This window comes from Somniosus microcephalus, chromosome 5, assembly GCF_052327205.1.
Source record: "Somniosus microcephalus isolate GS21.2 chromosome 5, FLI_Smic_1.0, whole genome shotgun sequence".
Taxonomy (NCBI): Eukaryota; Metazoa; Chordata; class Chondrichthyes; order Squaliformes; family Somniosidae; genus Somniosus; species Somniosus microcephalus.
This window is the reverse complement of record NC_140991.1, coordinates 4,527,367-4,553,769: the sequence shown is the minus strand read 5'-3', so window position 1 is coordinate 4,553,769 and position 26,403 is coordinate 4,527,367. Positions and strand designations below refer to the sequence as shown.

At 47.1% G+C, this 26,403-nt stretch overlaps 1 protein-coding gene across 1 annotated transcript; it reads left to right on the top strand.

Moving 5' to 3' along the window:
• The first annotated feature begins 71 nt into the window (after positions 1-71).
• Positions 72-24,588, top strand: LOC147116822 (uncharacterized). The gene is made up of 2 exons (XM_085987234.1): positions 72-161; positions 19,980-24,588. The coding sequence occupies exon 2, from the start codon at positions 20,029-20,031 to the stop codon at positions 21,211-21,213; it is 1,185 nt and encodes a 394-aa protein (XP_085843360.1). The 5' UTR covers positions 72-161; positions 19,980-20,028; the 3' UTR covers positions 21,214-24,588.
• Positions 24,589-26,403: the final 1,815 nt, after the last annotated feature.

Here is a 26,403-nt window from a genome sequence, read left to right as displayed (position 1 = left end):
ATCTACGTGTATTCAGAAGATATAAAAAGGCCCTTTTCCATCTGGTGGCTCTGCAGTCGGTGCGGAAGACAGAAGAACCATCTTGGAGGACGTCAAAGAGAGAAGATCTCAAGCACCACAAAACTAATCATTCCACTGCCTCGGAACTCTCAAAGGAACAGGTTCTATGTTTTATTGTTTAGGAAATGAAACTGTAATTTAGTTGACCAATCTGTTGTATTGTATTATATGGCTCTTAATCGCTTGGGTCAATAAATCCTGGTGGAATAGTATTACTACATTATTAACCCAATCACCTCGTAAAAGGTTGGAATGGAGCCCGTCAGAAGCAGACAGGTTGGAGGGAGAGAATCATAGAATCACACAGCAGGGAAAGTGACCATTTGGCTCATCGTGCCTGTGCCAGCTCTTTGGTCGAGCGATCCTATTACTCCCACTCCACCTGCCCCTTCAACAACAACAGCTGCCATTTATACAGCGCCTTTAATGTAGTAAAACGTCCCAAGGAGCTTCACAGGAGCGATTATCAAACAAAATCTGACATCGAGCCATATAAGGAGATATTAGGGCAGGTGACCAGGTAAGGCGTCAGAGCGTCGGTGGGAATTCAGCGGCAGCAGTGGGGCTATAAAAGGCTCCAGAGACCAGGTAAGGCCTCACAGCATCGGTGGGATTTCAGCGGCAGCAGCGGGGCTATAAAAGGCTCCAGAGACCAGATAGGCCTCAGAGCGTCGGCGGGAATTCAGCAGCAGCAGCGGGGCTATAATAGGCTCCAGAGACCAGGTAGGCCTCAGAGCGTCGGCGGGAATTCAGCAGCAGCAGCGGGGCTATAATAGGCTCCAGAGACCAGGTAGGCCTCAGAGCGTCGGCGGGAATTCAGCAGCAGCAGCGGGGCTATAATAGGCTCCAGAGACCAGGTAGGCGTACCAGTCTCCGAACTCGGAACTTAAAGGGAAGGAGAGAGGTAAAAAGAAATCGAAGTGTGACATCACCAGAAAGCAGGTAAGTGATTGGTTGGTGAGTATTTCTCTCTTTTTAAACTTAAACTCTGTGGTTTATAGTTTCTAGGGTCTCTGTGGTGTAGTGGGGACTTCTGCCATACAAGCACCCTAGAGTATATCTTTAATTGGTGGTGTTGAATTAATTTAAATTAATGAAAGGGTAAGTCATGTCAGGACAGCCCAGCCCTGTGTTATGCTCCACCTGCGCTATGTGGGAATTCAGGGACACTGCCGGTGTCCCTGACGACCATGTGTGCCGGAAATGTATCCAGCTGCAGCTTCTAGCAGACCACATTGAGGCGCTGGAGCTGTGGATGGAAGAGTTTTGGAGCATTCGCAATGCTGAGAGGGTCGTGGATAACATGTTTAGTGAGTTGGTCACACCGCAGGTAAAGGCTGCACTGGCAGAAGGGAAATGGGTGACCATCAGGAGGAGCAGTAGAAGCAGGCAGGTAGTGCAGGGGACCCCTGTGGCCATCCCCCTCTCAAACAGGTATACCGATTTGGATACTGTTGAGGGGGATGACTTACCAGGGGAAGGGAGCAGCAGCCAACTTCCTGGCACCGGGGGTGTTTCTGCTGCTCAGGAAGGGAGGAAAAAGAGTGGGAGAGCAATAGTGGTAGGGGATTCTATCATAAGGGGAAGAGATAGGTGTTTCTGTGGCCGTAGACGTGACTCCAGGATGGTTTGTTGCCTCCCTGGTGCCAGGGTCAAGGATGTCACTGAACGGCTGCAGGACATTCTGAAGGGAGAGGGTGAACTGTCAGAGGTCGTGGTTCACATTGGGACCAACGACATGGGTAGGAAGAGGGATGAGGTCCTGCAGCAAGAATTTAGGGAGCTAGGTAGCAGATTAAAGAGCAGGACCTCAAGGGTTGTAATCTCTGGATTACTCCCAGTGCCACGTGCTAGTTAGTATAGGAATAGGAGGATAGAGCAGATGAATGCGTGGCTAAAGAGTTGGTGCAGGAGGGAGGGCTTTAGTTTCCTGGATCACTGGGTCTGCTTCTGGGGAAGGTGGGACTTGTACAAGTCGGACGGGTTGCACCTGAACCAGAACAGGACAAATATCCTTGCAGGGAGGTTTGCTAACACTGTTGGGGGGATTTAAACTAACTTGGCAGGGGGATGGGATACAGAGTGAAGCTATAATAGGGGGTGATGTACAGCCAAATATAGAGGAAAAAACAAGTCAGCTTGGAAGGCAGAGCAAATATGTAATGGCACAAGGGAGTAGGGAAAGGCTGGATGGCATTTATTTTAATGCAAAGAGTCTTGCGAATAAGGTGGATGAACTGAACGTGTTGATGAACACATGGGAGTATGATATTGTTGCTATCACGGAGACATGGTTGAGGGAGGGGCAAGACTGGCAGCTCAATATTCCGGGGTATAGAATCTTCAGGTGAGATGGGGGGGGGGCGGGGTAAAAGAGGAGGGGGTGTTGCAATATTAATTAAGGAGTCAATTACTGCTGTAAGGATGGATGATATATTAACAGGTTCCTCTAATGAGGCCATATGGGTAGAACTTAAAAACAAAAAGGGGCAAGCACTTTGCTGGGAGTGTACTATAGGACCCCAAACAGTCAGGGGGAGATAGAGGAACAGATATGTAGGCATATCTCAGAGAAATGTGCAAATAATAGGGTAATAATAGTGGGGGATTTCAACTTCCCCAATATTAACTGGGATAGTCAAAGTCTGAAAGCCTTAGAGGGTGCAGAATTCTTAAAGTGCATCCAGGAGAGCTTTTTGAGCCAGCATGTAGAAAGTCCTACAAGAGAGGCGCGGTACTGGACCTAATTCTAGGGAATGTGGCCGGGCAAGTGGTAGAAGTGTTAGTAGGTGAGCACTTTGGTGACAGTGACCATAATTCGGTGAGATTTAAGGTAGTCATGGAAAAGGACAGAGATGGACCGGAAATAAAGGTTCTAAATTGGGGGAAGGCCGATTTTTAATATGATAAGGCAGGATCTGGCCAAAGTAGACTGGGATCAGCTACTTGTAGGAAAATCCACATCGGAGCAATGGGAGTCTTTCAGAAAGGAAATTGAGAGAGTACAATGGCAACATGTTCCCGTAAAGGTCAAGGGTGGGACCAACAAGCCCAGGGAACCTTGGATGTCAAGGGATATACGAGAATGGATTAGGAAAAAAAGGAGGGCTTTTGGCAGATACAAAGGACTAAAGACAGAGGAAGCCCTAGAGGAGTATAAAAAGTGCAGGGGGATAGTTAAAAAAAAATTAGGAGAGCGAGGAGGGGCCATGAAATAACACTGGCAAGCAAAATAAAGGAAAATCCTGAGGTGTTTTATAAGTATATTAAGGGCAAGAGGATAACTAGGGAAAGAGTAGGGCCCATTAGGGACCAAAGTGGCAATCTGTGTGTGGAGCCAGAACATGTAGGTGGGATTTTAAATGAATTTTTTGCATCTGTGTTCACTATGGAGAAGGACGATGTAGACATAGAAATTGGGCAGGGGGACTGTGATATACTTGAACATATTAGCATCGAGAGGGAGGAGGTACCAGCGGTTTTAGCAGGCTTAAAAGTGGATAAATCCCCAGGCCCAGACGAGATGTATCCCAGGCTGCTGTGTGAGGCAAAGGAGGAGATTGCAGGGGCTCTGACACAAATTTTCAGAACCTCTCTGGCCACAGGGAATGTGCCAGAGGACTGGAGAACAGCTAATGTAGTACCATTATTCAAGAAGGGTAGTAGGGATAAACCAGGGAATTACAGGCCAATGAGCCTAACATCAGTGGTAGGGAAATTATTGGAAAAAATTCTGAGGGACAGAATTAGTCTCCACTTGGAGAGGCAAGGATTAATCAGGAATAGTCAGCATCGCTTTGTCAAGGGAAGATCATGTCTGACCAATTTGATTGAATTTTTCGAGGGGGTGACAAGGTGTGTGGATGAGGGTAGTGCAGTGGATGTGGTATACATGGATTTCAGTCAGGCTTTCGATAAAGTCCCGCATAGGAGACTGGTCAAGAAGGTAAGAGCCCATGGGATCCAGGGTGCCTTGGCACATTGGATACAAAACTGGCTTAGTGGCAGAAGGCAGAGGGTGATGGTCGAAGGTTGTTTTTGTGACTGGAAGCCTGTGTCCAGTGGGGTACCGCAGGGATCGGTGCTGGGTCCCTTGCTGTTTGTGGTCTACATTAATGATTTGGATGTGAATTTAAAAGGTATGATCAGTAAGTTCGCAGATGACACGAAAATTGGTGGGGTGGTAAATAGCGAGGAGGGCAGCCTCTGTCTGCAGGATGATATAGATGGGTTGGTCAGATGGGCGGAACAGTGGCAAATGGAATTTAACCCTGAAAAGTGTGAGGTGATGCATTTTGGAGGGACTAACAAGGCAAGGGAATACACAATGAATGGTAGGACCATAGGAAAGACAGAGGATCAGAGGGGCCTTGGTGTGCATGTACATAGATCCCTGAAGGCAGCAGAACAGGTGGATAAGGTGGTTAAAAAGGCATATGGGATATTTGCCTTCATTAGCCGAGGCATAGAATATAAGAGCAGGGAGGTTATGATGGAGCTGTACAAAACACTGGTTAGGCCACAGCTGGAATACTGTGTGCCGTTCTGATCACCACACTATAGAAAGGATGTGATTGCTTTGGAGAGGGTGCAGAGGAGATTCACCAGTATGTTACCTGGGCTGGAGCGCTTCAGCTATGAAGGAAGACTGGACAGGCTGGGGTTGTTTTCCTTGGAGCAGAGAAGGCTGAGGGGGGACCTGATTGAGGTGTACAAAATTTTGAGGGGCATAGATAGGGTATATAGAAAGGAACTTTTTCCCTCAGTGGAGGGGTCAATAACAAGGGGGCATAGATTCAAGGTGAGGGGCAGGAGCTTTGGAGGGGATTTGAGGAAGAACTTTCTCACCCAGAGGGTGGTTGGAATCTGGAACTCACTGCCTGAAAGGGTGTTAGAGGCAGGAACCCTCACAACATTCAAGAAGCATTTAGATGAGCACTTGAAATGCCATAGCATACAAGGCTACGGACCAAATGCTGGAAAATGGGATTAGATTAGACAGGGCTTGATGGCCGGCGCGGACGCATGGGCCGAAGGGCCTCTTTCTGTGCTGTATAACTCTATATCCTAGAAATTCAGTGGCCTGCGCCACCAGTTTGCGCCCAAAGAGGGCACTCAGTGGCTTTTGCGCCACTGGCCACACCTAACGCGAAATTTAGCGGGGCGCTAATGGCGGCGTTAGCCTGTAGCACTGCGCCGCCGCCGATGACGTCATTGGTGTGTGCAGCGCCCCGCTCCCGGCCCGATGACCATATTTGGTCGCGCCTGCCTCTTCAGCGCCGGCCGCAAATAGCGACCGGTACACAGGGGCCTACCTGTGGCGGCAGTGGCGCTAGTTAAGGTGGAGGTGCGGCCGGCCACTTTTTCAGCGGCCGCCTGCCAGCATCTCTGTCCCCGGCCTCCTACACCCCCCCCGGTTGTTTCCCGAGAGCCCGGCACTTCTCCTTGGTGCCGGGCTCATTTGCCGGCACTCGCGAGCGGGGATCGCGCTGTTGCAGGCACCTCCCCCTTAACAGTGGGAGGAAGGCCTGCAGTACCGCAGCATGCCGTGCCGCAGCATGTGGCGCTGCGGCCCTTAGCGCGCCGATATTCAGTTTCAGCGCCCCAAGTGGGGCGCGGGAAGCCTCGAGTAGCGGCCCGCTTCCATTTGGGGCTCAGAAACTGAATATCCGGATGGCGCTAGTGGCTCCGCGCGCAGCGGTAATTCCGGCGCCCAGGCGAGCTTGGCACCCCAAACGGCGCCCAACTGAATTTTTAGCCCTATGACTCTATGACCAAAAGCTTGGTCAATGAGGTAGGTGTTAAGGAGCGTCTTAAAGGAGGAGAGGTAGAGAGGCGGAGAGGTTAAGGGAGGGAATTCCAGAATGTAGGGCCTAGGCAGCTGAAGGCACATCCACCAATGGTGGAGCGATTAAAATTGGGGGATGCTTAAGAGCCCAGAATTGGAGAAGCGCAGGGATCTCGGAGAGGTTGTAGGGCTGGAGGAGATTACAGAGATAGGGAGGGGCAAGGCCATGGAGTGATTTGAAAACAAGGATGAGAATTTTAAAATCGAGGTGTTGCCGGACCGTGAGCCAGTGTAGCTCAGCGAGCACAGGGGGTGATGGGTGAACGGGACTGGGTGAGAGTTAGGACACGGGGCAGTGAGCACAGAGGGTGATGGGTGAACGGGACTTGGTGTGAGTTAGGACACGGGCAGCAGTGTTTTGGATGACCTCAAGTTTATGGAGGGTAGAAAGTGGGAGGCCAGCCAGGAGAATGTTGGAATAGTCAAGTCTAGAGGGAATAAAGGTATGGATGAGGGTTTCGGCAGCAGATGAGCTGAGGCAGGGACGCAGTCGGGCGATGTTACAGTGGTGGAAGTAGGCGGTCTTAGTGATGCTGCGGATATGTGGTTGGCAACGTTCCTTTTAAGATGCACATTCATGCAGACACGCCGCGCTCTGCAGCTCCTGCGCAGCTGGTGAGCCGGCATTTAAATTGAAAAAATCGCGCATGCGCAGCACTTTGATTGGCCCGCGCAGCCCATTAAAGGGGCCACGCAGACTAAAAAGAAATTAGAAGGAACATTGGTGGTTGGAAGCTCATTGCAGCAGCTAATATGACACCGAGGTCAGAAGCTCATTTCAGGTTCAGGGCACCATGACTGGCTCTGCTGCACAGAAGGGCGGGAAAAAGAGGGATAGGGCTATAGTGATAGGGGATTCAATTGTAAGGGGGATAGATAGGAGTTTCTGTGGCCGAGACCGAGACTCCAAGATGGTATGTTGCCTCCCTGGTGCAAGGGTCAAGGATGTCTCGGAGCGGGTGCAGAGCATTCTGAAGGGGGAGGGGGATCAGCCAGTTGTCGTGGTACATGTAGGTACCAACGATGTAGGTAAAAAGAGGGAGGAGGTCCTACAAGCTGAATTTAGGGAGTTAGGAGCTAAATTGAAAAGTAGGACCTCAAAGGTAGTAATCTCTGGATTGCTACCAGTGCCACGAGCTAATAAGTTTAGAGAGAGTAAGATAGATAAGCTAAATACGTGGCTTGAGCAGTGGTGCAAGGGAGAGGGATTTAAATTCTTGAGGCATTGGAACCAGTTCTTGGGGAGGAGTGACCTGTACCAAGGGGACGGTCTACACCTGAACTGTGAGGGAGCCGATGTCCTCGGGGTAATATTTTCTAGGGCGGTTCGGGAGGATTTAAACTAATTTGGCAGGGGGATGGGAACCTAGGTAGTGGAAAAGAGGGAAGTCATATGAAGTCAGAAATAGATGGTAGAAAGGTGAGAAGCAATAAGCAAAGGAGAGAAACACAAAGGGCCAAACTAATTCATAATGAGAGTGTGAAAAAAGCAAGCCTGAAGGCTTCGTATCTTAATGCTAGAAGCATTAGGAACAAGGTGGATGAATTAGTTGTGGAAATAGAGGTAAACAAGTATGATTTGATTGGGATTACAGAAACGTGGCTGCAGGGTGGGCAAGGCTGGGAACTTAACATCCAGGGATATACAATATTTAGGAAGGATCGGCAAAAAGGTAGGGGAGGTGGGATAGCATTGCTGGTAAAGGAGGGGATTAATGCAATGGAAAGGAAGGATATTAACTCGGATGAAACGGAATCTGTATGGGTAGAAATGAGAAATAGCAAGGGGAGGAAAACGTTAGTGGGTGTGATATATAGGCCTCCAAATAGTAATATGGAGGTGAGGGAAGGCATAAAAAAGGAAATTAGAGAAGCGTGCGATAAGAGCACAGCTGTCATCATGGGTGACTTTAATTTACATATTGATTGGACTACCCAAATTAGTAAAAATTCTGAGGAGGAGGAATTCCTGGAATGTTTTCGGGACGGTTATCTGGACCAATATGTCGAGGAGCCGACTCGAGATCAGGCCATTTTAGACTGGGTATTGTGCAATGAGAAGGGACTTATCAGCAATCTTCTTGTACGAGGCCCCTTGGGTCAGAGCGATCATAATATGATCGAGCTCTCAGTCGAGATGGAGAGTGAGGAAATTGAATCAGAGACTAAGGTCCAGAACTTAAATAAAGGGAATTACGAGGGTATGAGACGGGAATTGGGTAAGATTGATTGGGTGGTGTTTCTGGGGGGATTGACAGTGGAGAGACAATGGCAAGCATTCAAAGATAGAATGGAAGAATTCCAGAACATGTTTATACCGGTTTGGCATAAAAATAAACCTAAAAAGGTGACTCAACCGTGGATAACGAGGGAAATTAGGGACAGCATAAAATCAAAAAAAAGGGCATATCAACTGGCAAAAAAAAGCACCAGACCGGAAGATTGGGGGCAGTACAGGATACAGCAAAAGAGGACAAAGGGATTAATCAGGAAGGGGAAAATAGAATACGAAAGTAAACTTGCAGCAAACATAAAGACAGACTGCAAAAGCTTTTATCGGTATATCAGGAGGAAAAGACTGGTAAAATCCCAAGTCGGTCCCTTGCAGTCCGATTCGGGAGAATATATAATGGAGAATAAGGAAATGGCAGACCAATTAAACTCATACTTTGGTTCTGTATTCACAAAGGAGGACACAAATAACCTCCCAGGAATATCGGCAAACATAGGGACTAATGAGAGGGAGGAGCTGACAGAAATTAGTATCTCTAGGGATATGGTGTTGGGTAAGTTGAGGGGACTGAAGGCCGACAAATCCCCGGGGCCTGATAAACTACATCCTAGGGTACTTAAGGAGGTGGCCCTGGAGATAGCAGATGCTCTAAGGATCATCTTCCGGAACTCCATTGACTCGGGAACAGTACCCGTGGATTGGAGGGTAGCTAATGTTACCCCAATATTTAAAAAGGGGGGTAGAGAGAAAGCAGGGAATTATAGACCAGTAAGCCTTACATCGGTTGTGGGCAAAATGCTAGAGTCCATTATTAAGGATAAAATAGCGGAGCACTTGACAAATGGGGAAAGGATCGGACAGAGTCAACATGGATTTACAAAGGGTAAATCGTGTTTGACTAATCTGCTGGAATTTTTTGAGGAAGTAACTGGTAAAATAGATGGGGGAGAGCCAGTGGATGTGGTGTACCTTGACCTCCAGAAAGCCTTCGATAAGGTTCCACACAAAAGATTATCATGCAAAATTAAGGCTCATGGAATTGGGGGCAAAGTATTAACGTGGATAGAGAACTGGCTGGCGGATAGAAAACAGAGAGTTGGAATAAACGGCTCGTTTTCGGAGTGGCAGGCAGTGACCAGCGGGGTGCCGCAAGGATCTGTCCTGGGACCCCAACTGTTCACAATATATATAAATGATCTGGATCAGGGAATTGGATGCAATATTTCCAAATTCGCTGACGACACTAAACTAGGAGGAGGGGTGGGCTCTGATGAGGATGTCAGGAGGCTACAGTGCGATTTGGACAGGTTGGGGGAATGGGCGGATACGTGGCAGATGCACTATAATGTGGATAAATGCGAGGTTATCCACTTTGGGGGTAAAAACAGGAGGGTAGATTATTATCTAAATGGCAATAGATTGGGAGATGGGGAAGTGCAGAGGGACCTGGGTGTTCTTGTGCACCAGTCACTGAAGGAGAGCATGCAGGTGCAACAGGCGATTAAGAAGGCAAATGGTATGTTGGCCTTCATATCAAGGGGGTTCGAGTATAGGAATAGGGATACCTTACTACAACTGTACAAGGTGCTGGTGAGACCGCATCTGGAGTATTGTGTACAGTTTTGGTCGCCCCATCTGCGGAAGGATGTTCTTGCCATGGAAAGAGTGCAACGGCGATTCACCAGGCTGATACCTGGAATGGCGGGAATGACCTACGAAGAGAGATTAAATAGTTTGGGCTTGTACTCACTGGAGTTTAGAAGATTGAGAGGGGATCTCATCGAAACATATAAAATTATGGCAGGCCTGGACAGGCTGAATTCAGAGAGAATGTTTCCAATGGCCGGGGAGCACAGAACCAGGGGCCACAGTCTAAAAATAGCGGGCAAATCATTTAAAACAGAGATGAGGAAGAATTTCTTCACTCAAAGAGTGGTGAGCCTGTGGAATTCCCTGCCACAGAGGGCTGTGAAGGCTAATTCAATAAATATTTTCAAGAGAGAATTGGATATATTTCTGAAGGCTAAGGGGATTAAGGGTTACGGAGAAAAGGCGGGGACGGGGTACTGAACTGGTAAGATCAGCTATGATCTCAGACGAAGATCAGCCATGATCTCATTGAATGGCGGAGCAGGCTCGAAGGGCCGGATGGCCTACTCCTGTTCCTATCTCTATGTTTCTATGTTTCTATGACACCGAGGTCGGAAGCTCATTTCAGGGTCTAACATGACACCGAGGTCGGAAGCTCATTTCAGGGTCTAATATGACACTGAGGTCGGAAGCTCATTCCAGGGTCTAATATGACACCGAGGTCGGAAGTTCATTTCAGGGTCTGATATGACACCGAGTTCGGAAGCTTATTTCAGGGTCTAATATGACACCGAGGTCAGAAGCTCATTTCAGGGTCTAATATGACACCGAGGTTGCGAACAGTGCAGTTCAGCCTCAGACAGTTGGTGAGGGAGAGAGATGGAGCCGGTGGCTTGGGGACGGAGTTTGTGATGGGGCCGAAGACAATGGCTTTGCTTGTCCCAATATTTAGTTGTAGGAAATTTCTGCTCATCAGTACTGGATATCGGATACGCAGTCTGACAAATGACAGACAGCAGGCGGCGCTGCGAGAGGTGGCGGCGAGGTAGAGCTGGGTGTCTTCAACGTACTTGTGGAAACTGATGCTGTGTTGTTGGATGAGGTCACCAAGGGGCAGCATGTTGATGAGAAATAGAAGGGGGCCAAGGATAGATCCTTGGGAGACACCAGAGGTAAAGATGCAGGTATGTGTGTAAAGAAGCCAGTGCAGGTGATTCTCTGGCTATGACTGGATAGATATGAATGGGGGTTGCGGAGAAGCTGGGGCTTGCGGAGAAGCTGGGGCTTGCGGAGAAGCTGGGGCTTGCGGAGAAGCTGGGGCTTGCGGAGAAGCTGGGGCTTGCGGAGAAGCTGGGGCTTGCGGAGAAGCTGGGGCTTGCGGAGAAGCTGGGGGTTGCGGAGAAGCTGGGGGTTGCGGAGAAGCTGGGGGCTGCGGAGAAGCTGGTGGTTGCGGAGAAGCTGGGGGTTGCGGAGAAGCTGGGGGTTGCGGAGAAGCTGGGGATTGTGGAGAAGCGGTCTGCACAGAGCAGGATTACATAGAGTGTTTTATTTGGGAATTTGGAAAGCGTGGGAATTCCTGCTAAGTATTGTAGGGAGGAGATGCCCTCTTTTGACACAATTTTCAAGCTGGACATTCAACCAGCATGCTTAGGGAGTCTGGGAACAGTGCTGATGGGGAAAAGCTTGTTTTAAATTGAAAACCTGCTGAGCTGTGGCAAAACAGCGAAACCAGACTGTATTATCAAGAAGGAACAAAGACATTGGCCGGTATTTTGCCAGCACTTAGGGGGCGGGTTTGGAGGCAAGACCATTATCAAAATCGCAATGATTGACAGCGGGTAGGAAACCCGCGGTCCACTCGCTTCCAATCAATCTTCCCCTCTCATTCTTCTAAACTCTGGTGAATACAGGCCTAGTCGACCCAATCTCTCCTCATACGACAGTCCTGCCATCCCAGGAATCAGTTTTGTGAACCTTCGCTGCACTCCCTCTATGACAAGTATATCCTTTCTTAGGTAAGGAGGCCAAAACTGCACACAGTACTCCAGGTGTGGTCTCACCAAGGCCCTGTACAACTGTAGCAAGACATCCTTGCTCCTGTACTCAAATCCTCTTGCAATGAAACCAACATACCATTTGCCTTCCTAACTGCTTGCTGCACCTGCATGTTTGCTTTCAGTGACTGGTGTACAAGGACACCCAGGTCCCTCTGTACATCAACATTTCCCAATCTCTCACCATTTAATTAATACTCTGCCTTTCTGCTGTTCCTACTGAAGTGGATAACTTCACATTTATGCACGTTATACTGCATCTGCCATGTATTTGCCCACTCACTCAACTTGTCTAAATCGCCTTGAAGCCTCTTTGCATCCTCCTCACAACTCACAATCCCACCAGGTTTTGTGTCATCAGCAAACTTGGAAATATTACATTTGGTTCCCTTATCCAAATCATTGATATATATTGTGAATAGCTGGGGCCCAAGCACTGATCCCTGCGGGACCCCACTAGTCACCGCCAGCCACCCCGAAAAAGACCCATTTATTCCTACTCTCTGTTTCCTGTCTATTAACCAATTTTCAATCCATGCCAGTATATTACCCCCAATCCCATGTGCTTTAATTTTGCACACTAACCTGTTATGTGGGACTTTATCAAAGGCCTTCTGATAATCCAAACACACCACATCCACTGGTTCTCCCTTATCTATTCTATCAGTTACATCCTCAAAACACTCCAGTAGGTTTGTCAAACACTATTTCCCTTTCATAAATCCATGTTGACTTTGTCTAATCTCATTGATACTTTGTCTAATCCTGTTGATATTTTCTAAGTGTCCTGTTATCACATCCTTTATAATAGACTCTAGCATTTTCCCTACAATGGTCAGCAAGCCCACAGGGCGGTCTTAACAAGGCCAATTGACGTAAAATCACGTCCGTGGGCCGGATGCAGTTGGGGGCAGGACTGGAACCTGGAAACCAGCTGACCCGCTCTCAAGCCGCATCCAATGAGAAAATCATGGCCTTTGTCTTAGGCAGCTTAAGGAGTAGCTTAAGGAGATGTCTGTGTAAACAATGAGGGATTAGGCCTTGACGCGACAACACAGAACTCAATGGGCCTCTTCAATAAACAATCCTTATCAGAAAGTTTGCCAGCTAGACGGTTGAGATTTGAGTGAGCTATCCAGCCAATCAACTGTTACTGTGGTCTTCACATGATGGAAATTTACAGAAAAGGAGGTTTAAGATCATGCGGGCTTTAACATTTAAACAAAAACCGCAATATATTAGTAGTTATCATGATCTAAGGCTATCATCGATAGGTTAATAAGGCCTTGATGATGTAACACACATGAGTATTGTGTGCAGTTTTGGTCGCATTATCTGAGGAAGGATGTTCTTGCCATGGAAGGAGTTCAGCGAAGATTCACCAGGCTGATACCTGGGATGGCAGGAATGACGTATGAGGAGAGATTGGGTCGATTGGGCTTGTACTCGCTGGAGTTTAGAAGAATGAGAGGGGATCTCATTGAAACTTTTAAAATTCTGACAGGACTGGACAGACTAGATGCAGGAAGGATGTTCCCGATGGTCGGGGAGTCCAGAACCAGGGGTCACAGTCTAAGGATAATGGGTAAGCCATTTAGGACAGAAATGAGGAGGAATTTCTTCACCCAGAGAGTGGTGAACCTGTAGAATTCTCTACAACAGAAGGCAGTAAATGTCAATACATTAAATATATTCAAGAAGCTGTTGGATATATTTCTTAAGGCTAAAGGGATCAAGGGGTATGGGGAGAAGGCAGGGACTGGGTACTGAATTTGGATGATCAGCCATGATCGCATTGAATGGCGGAGCAGGCTCGAGGGGCCGAATGACCTTCTCCTGCTCCTATCTTCTGTTTCTATGTTTCTATGTTTCATCCGGTCCAGCATTGAGAAGAAAAGATATGAAAGAAGCTGTTAAGTTAACTTCATTACTGCAGTCAAGGGGCCGGACGGAGAGCTTCATTCAATAAGAAAATAACTCGACCGATCGTCGGGAGGAGAAAGCCGCAATTAGCAGGAGCTGGCCACTTTGGGACAAACAGATTAGAGCTTTAAATGCATGGATCAAAGAGTGGTGTGGGAGGAAGAGGTTTCAGTTCATGGGGCACTGGCACCAGTACTGGGGTAAGAGGGAGCTGTTCTGTTGGGACAGGCTCCATTTAAACCAGACTGGGTCCAGCGTCCTGCAGAACCGAATAATTCAGGCAGTAGACAGGGCTTTAAACTAATGAAGGGGGTGGGAGGATTCAGGAAAGAGTAAATTTAAAAGCAGCGAGAGAAATGTCAAGGCTCTAGAGCAGAGTAGGGTTTTGGGTAAAAATAAGGAGAATGGGTCAGGAAGGGACAGAGAGAGTAACAAAGGTAATAAGGCATCAGTGACTAAGGTGACATCAGGGGAAAAATAGAAATAAGTCAAAACTAAAGGCACTATATCTGAATGCGCAAAGCATTCGCAACAAAATAGATGAATTAATAGCGCAGATAGAAATTAACAGGTTTGATCTAATCGCCACTACAGAGACGTGATGCAAAGTGGCCAAGGTTGGGAACTAAATATTCCAGGATAGTTAACTTTTAGAAGAGATAGGCAAAATGGAAAAGGAGGAGGGGTAGCCCTGATAATAAAGGATGGGATAAAGAGAGAAAGGATCTTAGCTCCGAAAATCAAGAAGTAGAATCAGTTTGGGTGGAGCTAAGAAACAGCAAGGGGCAGAAAACATTGGTGGGAGTTGTTTATCGGCCCCCAAACAGCAGTTGTAATGTAGGGCAGAGTATAAATCAGGAAATTAGAGGTGCATGTAACAAGGGTAATACAGTAATCATGGGGGACTTTAATCTACATACAGACTGGGCAAACCAAATTTGCATTAATAGTGTGGAGGACAAATTCATGGAATGTATGCAAGATATTTTGTTTTGAACCTAGAACTTTAAAAATTGTGGTTAACAGAAGCTGCAAGCCACTGGCAGTTAACTGTTTGTCTTGATTAGGCACGAATCAGCAGGAGCAGGGGAGCCGGGTCATCACTTGTAAATTGGGAGAGGCTCCTAGAGTATAAGGTAAACATTGCTGCAGAGCCCAGAGCGGTCTACACAAAGCAGGATAAAATGGAGTGTTTTATTTGGGAATTTGGAGAGGAGGGGGGAATGAGTTGTTGCTTTTTGCCGACACTACTTGCAGTGCTTTTTGTTACAGGTAGATATTTAATTCAGCACCCATAACGTAATCTAGATCAAGTAAGTAGTCAAGAAACTACACTGTAAACTAAGTTACCTAAATACAAATTTAATTAAATGTAATTAAATAAAACAAGGTCATAAAGGGATGGCAGTGCAGGTGGTGTACCACAACTGCAGCATGTGCGAGTTTGTGGAGAGCATTGTGATCCCGGACAACTACATTTGTAGTAGGTGCCTGCATGTTCAGGAACTTCATTGGATGATCAGCCATGATCTCATTGAATGGTGGAGCAGGCTCGAGGGGCCGAATGGCCTACTCCTGCTCCTATCTTCTATGTTTCAGCTCAGTTTTTGAGCTGGAGTCTGAGGTGCAGACATTGCGGGCATCAGGGATGGGCAGAGTTACCTGGACACTTTGATCCAGGAGGCAGTGACACCCCTTAGGTTAGGTAATGGTACAGGGCTGGTTAGTAGTCACAGACAGGAGGGCATGACTACAACTCAGGCATGTATGGGGACCCCAGGTGCAGTGCTGGAGGAGCCTCAGCCTTTAGCTTGTCCCACAGATATGAGGTTATAGAGTCAGAGTCATATGGCATAGAAGGGGCCATTCGGCCAATCGAGTCCATGCCGGCTCTCTGTAGAGCAAGCCAGTCAGTCCCATTGCCCCGCTCTATCCCCGTAGCCCTGCAAGTTTATTTCCCTCAAGTGCCTATCCAGTCTCCCCTTGAAAACATTGAGTGTCTCCGCTTCCACCACTTCCGTCGGCAGCGAGTTCCAGGTCCTCACCACTTGCTGTGTAAAAATGTTTTTCCTCACATCCCCCCTGTATCTCTTGCCCAAAACCTTAAATCTGTGTCCCCTAGTCCTTGTACCATCAACTAGTGGGAACAGCCTTTCCCCGTCTAGCCTATCCAAACCCGTCATAATCTTGTACACCTCTATCAAATCATGTCTCAACCTCCTTTGCTCTAATGAAAACAAATCCAGCTTCTCCAACCTGTCCTTGTAGCTAAGATCCGCTATCCCCGGAACCATTCTGGTAAATCTCCTCTGCACCCTCTCAAGGGCCTTCACATTCTTCCTAAAGTGTGGTGACCAGAACTGGATGCAATACTCCAGTTGTGGTCAAACCAACACTTTATAAAGGTTCAGCATAACTTCATTACTTTTGTACTCAATACCTCTATTTATAAAGCCCAAGATCCCATATGCTTTGCTAACCACTCTCTCAATATGTCCTGCCACCTTCAGGGACCTATGCACATTAACTCCCAGGTCCCTCTGTCCCTGCACACTCTTTAAAACTGTGCCATTAAGTGTATATTGCCTCTCCCTGTTCCATAGAAACATAGAAGATAGGAGCAGGAGTAGGCCATTCGGCCCCTCGAGCCTGCTCCGCTATTCAATGAGATCATGGCTGATCATCCAAATTCAGTACCCTGTCCCTGCCTTCTCCCCATATCCCTTGATCCCTTTAGCCTTAAGAAATATATCCAACTCCTTCTTGAATATATCCAACTCCTTCTTGAATATATTTAATGAATTGGCCTCTATGGCCTTTGTGGTAGAGAATACCACAGGTTCACCACTCTCTGGGTGAAGAAATTCCTCCTCATCTCTGTCCTAAATGGCTTACCCCTTATCCTTAGACTGTGACCCCTGGTTCTGGACTCCCCGACCATCGGGAACATCCTTCCTGCATCTAGTCTGTCCAGTCCTGTTAGAATTTTATAAGTTTCAATGAGATCCCCTCTCATTCTTCTAAACTCCAGCGAGTATAAGCCCAATCGACCCAATCTCTCCTCATACGTCATTCCTGCCACCCAGGTATCAGCCTGGTGAATCTTCGCTGCACTCCCTCCATGGCAAGAACATCCTTCCTCAGATAAGGCAACCAAAACTGGGCACAATACTCAAGGTGTGGTCTCACCAAGGCCCTGTACAACTGCAGCAAGCAATCCTTGTTCCTGTACTCGAACCCTCTCGCTACGAAGGCCAACATACCATTTGCCTTCTTAACCGCCTACTGCACCTACATGCTTACCTTCAGCGACTGGTGCAGAAGGACACCCAGGTCTCGTTGCACTTCCCCTTCTCCCAATCTATTGCCATTCAGATAATAATCTGCCTTCCTGTTTTTGCCACCAAAGTGGATAACCTCACATTTATCCACGTTATATTGCATCTGCAATGCTTCTGCCCAATCACCCAACCTGTCCAAATCATACTGGAGTATGATGCCAAAATGCATCTCCTCACGCTTCTCTGCATTAAATTCCATCTGCCACTTGTCTGCCCATTCTGCTAGCCTTTCTATGTCCTGTTGCAGTTGATTGGTATCATCATCACTGTTTGCCCCCCCCAAAGTTTGGTGTCATCGGCAAATTTAGAAATTCTACACTGTATTCCAATATCCAGGTCATTTATATATATCAAAAACAGCTGTGGCCCCAGCACTGACCCTTGGGGAACACCACTGTCTACCATCCTCCAGTCTGAAAAACAGCCATTTACCACAACTCGCTGTTTTCTGTCCTTAACCTATTCCTTATCCAAGCTGCCACTGACCCACCTATTCCATGAGCCTCAATTTTGTTAACCAGCCTTCTATGTGGTACTTTTGTAAAACGCCTTCCGAAAATCCATGTAGACAACATCCAATGCATTCCCTTCATCAATCCTCTCTGTCACTTCAACAAAAAATTCAATTAGATTAGTCAAACACAATCTGCCTTTTACAAATCCGTGTTGGCTCTCCTTAATTAGCTTAAACCTCTACAAGTGCCTGTTACCTTTTTCCTCGATTATTGTATCCAAAACTTTACCCACCACTGAAGGTAAACTGACCGGCCTGTCGTTATTGGATTGTCCTGACACCTTTTCTTAGACAAGGTACTTGCTGCCTGTATGGATGAGGGAAAAGCCTGCAGGATGGATGAGCAAGCTGACCATGGCACCATGGTGCAGGAGGCTATTAAAGTGGGGGGAGTGAAAGGGAATGAAGATGTGGTCGGGGACAGTATAGTCAGGGGGATAGATATTGTTCTCTGCAGCTGCGACCGAGAGTTCCGAAGGTTGTGTTGCCTGCCTGGTGCCAGGGTTAAAGTCATCTCCTCATGGCTGGAGAAGGACTTGGAGTGGGAGGGAGAGGGATCCAGTTGTCATGGTCCACGTAGCAACCAACAACATAGGTAGAACTAGGAATGAGGTTCTGCTGAGGGAGTTTGAGGAGCTAGCATCCAAATTAAAAAGCAGAAGCTCAAAAGGTAATAATCTCTGGATTATTACCTAAGCCACGTGCAAATTGTCATCGGGACAAACAGATTAGAGGTTTAAATGCGTGGCTCAAAGAGTGGTGTGGGAGGAAGGGGTTCCAGTTCATGGGGAACTGGCACCAGTACTGGGGAAAGAGGGAGCTGTTCTGTTGGGATGGGCTCTACTTAAACCGGGCTGGGACCAGTGTCCTGGCGAACCGAATAACTAGGGCAGTAGACAGGGCTTTAAACTAATGAGGGTGGGAGGATTCAGGAAAGAGTAAATTTAAAAGCAGCGAGAGAAATGTCAAGGCTCAAGAGCTGAGTTGAGTTTTGTGTAAAAATAAGCAGAGTGGCTCAGAAAGGGACAGAGAGAGTAACAAAGGTCATAGGGCATCAGTGACTAAGGTGACATCAGGGAAAAATAAAAAAAAGTCAAAGCTAAAAGTCACTATATCTGAATGCGCAAATCATTCACAACAAAATAGATGAATTAATAGCGCAGATGGAAATGAGCCGGTTTGATCTAACAGCCATTACGGAGACGTGGTTGCAAAGTGCCCACGTTTGGGAACTAAATATTCCAGGATACTTAACTTGTAGAAGAGATCGGCAAAATGGGAAAGGAGGAGGGGCAGCCCTGATAATAAAGGATACGAGAAAGACAGCAGAGAGAAAGGATCTTAGTTTTAAAATCAATAAGTAGAATCAGTTTATGTGGAACTAAGACACAGCAAAGAGAAGAAACCATTGGTGGGAGTTGTTTATAGACCTCCAAACAGTAGTTGTAATGTAGGGCAGAATAGGGAGGGGGGAGAGTGAGAGGGGGGGGGAGTGAGAGGGGGGGAGCGCGGAGGGGGTGGGGTGGGGGCAGGGTGCCTATTTCTCTTCCATCCAGGGGGAGTGAGGGGCACAGAATAATCCACCATGCTATAAAAATCAAGTTTTTAAGTTTAACATTTGAAACCAATGGAGCATTGGCCTCGGCCACACCCACTCCCCGTTCCCTGCACACTGATTACAAACTCGGACTGTACGAGTCTGGATTGAGCCTTTTGCCAGTTATGACATGAACTTTAATCATTAACCACACGGCACACATTCAGGAAAGGAGCCGCATGTCAGGCTGTACAAGGGAGCTTGTTTAGATTCTGATTATACAGAGAGTGAAAAACACACGAGCAATCCTGTTAGTCTCCCTCTTACTGTGCTTCTACAGCTGGGGAAGAGCGACCCTACACTTGGGCTGTCTTAGAAAGAGGTGACATTCAGCCTGAGTGTCTGATTAACTTGGAAAAGCAATGCTCCAAACTCCCAGTGAAAGTCTAGCAGTCCAGGGCATTTGACAAATTAGATGAACACCAGAGGGTGACGAGATTCCGGCTAGTTGGCCAGGGCTGAGGGCGACTGAGAAAGACATCTGTCCAGCCTTGGGTTAGTCACAAGGTTTAGTCTCGGTCTGTGGCGAGTCAGCGGATCTCAAATTGGAACCTGTCTGTTAAACGGCTGACTTTGACATGCGCCGTGTAAAGGAAAAGTGCTCGATACTAAAAGCTCCGATGCACATCTCTGCTATAAAGGAAGGGAGGCAAGAGGCGGAATGTATTCACTGTGGAGTGACACCAAGCACAAAATCCCCGACTACACTCGCTGGGTCATCTTACCGACTTCCCTAGAAACACATGGATGTGGGCTGGGAGCACAGAACTCCCCCTAATAACATATAGATTCATAAATCAAATGTTGCTTTCTTTTCAGGGACTACTGAAGGAAGCAATCAACCACACACGGTGCTGGGATCCCCAATATGGCTGAAACTGCTGAAAATGCTTTGGAACTGGCAAAAAGCACCGCCGAGCTTGTCCAGGCCGCGACTGCTGTGAAAACTGCCATGTCAGTAATTAGCAGTTTAGAAACACTGGCCTCTTCAGCTGGTATATTGGGTCCTCTTTTTTCAATAGCCGCAGCAATTCTTAAACTTGCTTTAGGCAATGTGGAGAGTGAAGAGCTGACATACATGAAGGAGCAGTTCCAGATAGTCAGGAATCAGCTAGATATCATTTCAGATCAGATTAAGCAGGTGATTAGCGAGATAGCGAAAAGCACGACTGAAATTCAATATTTCCCCATTGAAGAGAACCTGAAAAGTCAGTTCAGGAAGTACATGGAGGTCCTCAATGCAGCGCCAGAGTTCCGGGAGAAGGAGAAGCGAGAGTTCCTGACTCACTTCGACGTGACTAAAGGTGACCAGAACCTTCACACTCTCTTTGATGCTGTGATGGGATATTCTGCCATCTTTCGCAAACCCATCCTGGAAACCGCCATGGGTTATGACCAGAGGAATCGGCGCCTCATGGAAGGTCTCTGCTGCCATCTGAGGGAGCTCCTCTGTATCGGCCTGATCGCCCTGATGGGTCACGCTGCCATCACCGGGAATGATGTCGAGAAGTTAAAGAGAGAGTGGAATGAGAAAATGGCCAAAGTTGAGAGTAAAATGACATCCATGATAGATCGGTGCATAAAGGAGTTTGCAGAGCAGGCAGAAATAGATGTTAAAAAAATGATAATTGAAAAGGGTGGGAGAGATAACCAGGAATGTGCATGTTACATAAGATACCATTTAGCCAATAAATATGACTGGGTTAACTGGTCTGTGCGGGTCTATGATCCTGTCCATAAGTATGACAATCACTGTGTCATTGGTCCTAATCGGTTTGATTTATTCCGACACAATGGTGTTAATGTTGTTTTTTCCTATGCCATTAATCCAGCCCCAATTAACGAAGGGCTCATTAGGCAGTTAATGAATGGAAAGGATCGCTGTAACAAACCTTTGGAAGTTGCTGAACACGTGTCCAATAACCTCCCCTCTGGCCATGTTGTACACGCGGTGAGACGCTACAAGGGGCTGTGGGGTTCCTGGAGCTTTCCCAGCAGTTGCCATTTCTGGGAAAACTATAGTGGAGTCACCCTGTGTGTCCACTCTACATGACCCTCCTGCTGGTCTTCCCAGTCCCTCTTCCCTCGAGTCCATGCTGCTGTTCGCGGGGGAATGTGTGCTTTTGATTTTTGGATACAATACACCATCTGTTCTACTTCTAATGAATTAATACAAATTAACCTGATTCTGATACTGAACCCACCTGTACTGAAAACGGAGCAGCCAATGAAATCCAATCAGAAACCAGCTCAGTTTCTCCCTCCAGAAGCCACGGTCTGGAACTGTGAGGGGCGGCAGGCGGCTCCAGTGTGTTGGGCCAGCTGGGTCCAGTGTGTGAACAGCCCGAGCTGAGGTACAGAGCAAGGAGACCTGTCAGGGATCACACGGAATGAATGGGCACACGGAGCCTACTGCAGGCCGCCCCACGTGAGCCACCTCATTCAGCAGGGAGCAAGGGGACAGATTGGCCAATGATTCTCAGTGACAGATGTGCTGCTCACACACTCGGGGATTGGGCCTTCAGTTGGGTCCGTTTGTCATGAACCAGTCCCAGTTCTCATTTAGTGGAACCATCAGCCAGTGTAGAGAATATAGACAACAGACAGAGCTCAGTGAGCCCATCACTGCTAAATGACAAAGTACCACTAGAAAGCCCCACACTATCTTACAATTCATCCGCAATCCCTTTCCAGCACCTTCCCTCCCTGTTAAATATTGGACTGAAATAAAAATATAAGATGCGAAATAGGAGCAGGAGTAGGTCATACGGCCCCTCAAGCCTGCTCCGCTATTCAATAAGATCATGGCTGATCATCCACCTCAACTCCACCTTCCCGCCCGATCCCCACATCCCTTGATTCTCTTAGTGCCCTAAACTCCATCGATCTCAGTCTTGAATATACTCAACGACTGAGTCCCCACAGCCCTCTGGGGCAGAGAATTCCAAAAATTCACAACTCAATGAAGAAATTCCTCCTCATCTCAGGTCTAAAATGGCCCACCCCTTATCCTGAGATAATGCCCCAAGTTCTAGACTCTTCCAGCAGGGGAAACAGCCTCTCAGCATCCACCCTCTCAAGCACTGTAAGAATTATATATGTTTAAATGAGATCACCTCTCATTCTTCTAAACTCCAGAGAGTATAGGCCCAGTCTCCCCTTATAGGTCATCCCTCTCATCCCAGGAATCAATCTAGTGAACATTTGTTGCACCTCCTCCATGGCAAGTAAATCCTTCCTTAGGTAAGGAGACCAAAACTGTACACAGTACTCCAGGTGTGGTCTCACCAGGGCCCTGTATAATTGCAGCAAGACTTCCTAACTCTTATACTGCAACCCACTGACAATAAAAGCTAACATGCCATTTGCCTTCCTAATTTCTTGCTGTACCTGCAGGCTAACTTACTGTGATTTGTGTACAAGGTCACCCAGGTCCCTCTGAATACCACCATTTACTAGTCTCTCACCTTTAAAAAAATATTCTGCTATTCCATTCTTCCTACCAAAGTGGATAATTTCACACTTCCCCACATTATACTCCCTCTGCTACCTTCTTGCCCAATCACTTAACTGGTCTAGATCCCTTTGCAGCCTCTTTGTGTCCTCCTCACAGCTTACTTTCCCATCTATTTTTTATTGTCAGCAAACTTGGATATATTATACTTGATCCCCTCATCAAAGTCATTGATGTAGATTGTAAATAGCTGAGGCCCAAGCACTGATCCTTGCGGTACACCATTAGTTACAGCCTGCCATCCCGCAAATGTCCCATTTATTCGTATTCTGTTTTCTGTCCATTAACCAATCCTCTATCCATTACCCCTAATTTCCTGAGCACTAATCTTGTGTAACAACCTGTGTGGCACCTTTTGGAAAGCCTTCTGAAAATGCAAAAATACTACATCCACTGGTTCTCCATTATCTACCCTGCTAGTTACAACCTCAAAAAACTTTAAGAAAGATAGTAAGAGATACAGATAGATGATGAATAACGTCTGTGGGTGGTTTATAAAGCTCGGAGCACAGTCTGGGTTAGTCTGACCCCACGGTGGGACACTCTGATGGAGAATATGTCTGCGGGTGGTTTATAAAGCTCAGAGCACAGTCTGGATTAGTCTGACCACACAGTGGGACAGTCTGATGGAGAACGTGTCTGTGGGTGGTTTATAAAGCTCGGAGCACGGTCTGGATTAGTCTGACCCCACAGTGGGACAGTCTGATGGAGAACGTGTCTGTGGGTGGTTTATAAAGCTCGGAGCACAGTCTGGGTTATTCTGACCCCACAGTGGGACAGTCTGATGGAGAACGTGTCTGTGGGTGGTTTATAAAGCTCAGAGCACAGTCTAGGTTAGTCTGACCCCACAGTGGGACAGTCTGATGGAGAACGTGTCTGTGGGTGGTTTATAAAGCCCGGAGCACAGTTTGGGTTAACCTGGAACTGCAGGGATTGTTCTAAACCTGGAAGATTCTTCTCCGGGATGGTGTTCTGCCAGATAACCAGATACAGTAATTGGATCAGATCATGTTCGCACTGCTCCAGTTGATGTGTTTTAACCCCATCAATCTCAAAGATTTCCCAAACCTGCTGAAATTTATGAAGAGTGGTGTGGCTGAGGGAAGATATAAAGATATTAAAATGGACAAAGGAGATTGTCCTAACTGCAGATAAAACTGAACATTATACAATACAGTCTACCACGGTTGTGTAAGCAATGAGCATGTATTGCAACGACTCACTAATACAATGATGGAGCTTTCATTTGTGATCAATAGACCTGTAATAATCTGATCTCTGTCACTCAGTGTGTAATGTTGAAGGTCCTTCTGTAACAGGAACACTCACTGATTCCACTCTGATGTCTTGAACTCTGAGTTTAATTATTATAATTACTAGCTTTTGCTTAAAGTGTGCGATTGGAATGGTTGAAACAAAGCTTGTCCTGACGGTACACTGCAATGTGCTGAATAAACTCAGTCAGGTAACAGACTCCTCCTGTCAATGGATTAATTACTAAACTCCATTGTATACATTGCCTCCATCTTTTCTTCATTCACATACTGAGGGTGAGGCACTGTGAGTAACAGATGGCACAACAAATCCACAGTCACATGGCAGTCAATGTAACCACAGTCACATGGCAGTCAATGTAACCACAGTCACATGGCAGTCAATGTAACCACAGTCACATGGCAGTCAGTATAACCTGTCACATGGCATTCAATGTAACCACAGTCACATGGCAGTCAATGTGACCACAGTCACATGGCATTCAATGTAACCACAGTCACATGGCAGTCAATGTAACCACAGTCACATGGCAGTCAGTGTAACCTGTCACATGGCATTCAATGTAACCTGTCACATGGCAGTCAATGTAACCACAGGCACATGGCAGTCAGTGTAACCTGTCACATGGCAGTCAGTGTAAACCCAGTCACATGGCAGTCAATGTAACAACTGTGACATGGCAGTCAGTGTAACCTGTCACATGGCAGTCAGTGTAACCTGTCACATGGTATTCAATGTAACCTGTCGCATGGCAGTCAGTGTAACCCCAGTCACATGGCAGTCAAAGTAACCACAGTCACATGGCAGTCAATGTAACCACAGTCACATGGCAGTCAATGTAACCTGTCACATGGCAGTCAATGTAACCACAGTCACATGGCAAACAATGTAAACACAGTCACATGGCAGTCAATGTAAACTCAGTCACATGGCAGTCAATGTAAACTCAGTCACATGGCAGTCAGTGTAACCACAGTCACATGACAGTCAATGTAACCACAGTCACATGGCAGTCAATGTAACAACTGTCACATGGCAGTCAATGTAACCCCAGTCACATGGCAGACAATGTAACCTCAGTCACATGGCAGTCAATGTAACCACAGTCACATGGCAGTCAGTGTATCCCCAGTCACATGGCAGTCAATGTAACCACAGTCACATGGAAGTCAGTGTAACCACAGTCACATGGCAGTCAATGTAACCCCAGTCACATGGCAGACAATGTAACCCCAGTCACATGGCAGTCAATGTAACCACAGTCACATGGCAGCCAGTGTAACCACAGTCACATGGCAGTCAGTGTATCCCCAGTCACATGGCAGTCAATGTAACAACTGTCACATGTCAGTCAATGCAACCACAGTCACATGGCAGTCAGTGTAACCACAGTCACATGGCAGTCAATGTAACAACTGTCACATGTCAGTCAATGTAACAACCATCACGTCAGTCAATGTAACCACAGCCATATGGCAATCAGTGTAACCACAGTCACATGGCAGTCAATGTAACCACAGTCACATGGCAGTCAGTGTAACCACAGTCACATGGCAGTCAATGTAACAACTGTCACATGTCAGTCAATGTAACCACAGTCACATGACAGTCAGTGTAACCAGTCACATGGCAGTCAATGTAACAACTGTCACATGGCAGTCAATGTAACCACAGTCACATGGCAGTCAATGTAACCACTGTCACATGGCAGTCAATGTAACCACAGTCACGTGGCAGTCAATGTAACCACAGTCACATGACAGTCAGTGTAACCACAGTCACATGGTAGTCAATGTAACCACAGTCACATGGCCGTCAGTGTAACCGCAGTCACATGGCAGTCAATGCAACCACAGTCACATGGCAGTCAATGTAACCACAGTCACATGGCAGTCAATGTAACCACAGTCACATGGCAGTCAATGTAACTCCAGTCACATGGCAGTTAGTTTAACCACAGTCACTTGGCAGTCAGTGTAACCACAGTCACATGGCAGTCAGTGTAACCTCAGTCACATGGCAGTCAATGTAACAACTGTCACATGGCAGTCAATGTAACCACTGTCACATGGCAGTCAGTGTAACCACAGTCACATGGCAATCAGTGTAACCACAGTCACAAGGCAGTCAATGTAGCCTCAGTCACATGGCAGTCAGTGTAACCACTGTCACAAGGCAGTCAATGTAACCTCAGTCACATGGCAGTCAATGTAACCACAGTCACAAGGCAGTCAATGTAACCTCAGTCACATGGCAGTCAATGTAACAACTGTCACATGGCAGTCAATGTAACCTGTCACATGACAGTCAATGTAACCACAGTCACATGGCAGTCAATGTAACAACTGTCACATGGCAGTCAATGTAACCACAGTCACATGGCCGTCAATGTAACCACAGTCACAAGGCAGTCAATGTAACCTCAGTCACATGGCAATCAGTGTAACAACTGTC

Excerpts from the sequence above, each read along its gene's own strand:
- LOC147116822 (XM_085987234.1), top strand. The coding sequence starts at position 20,029 with ATGGCTGAAACTGCTGAAAATGCTTTGGAACTGGCAAAAAGCACCGCC.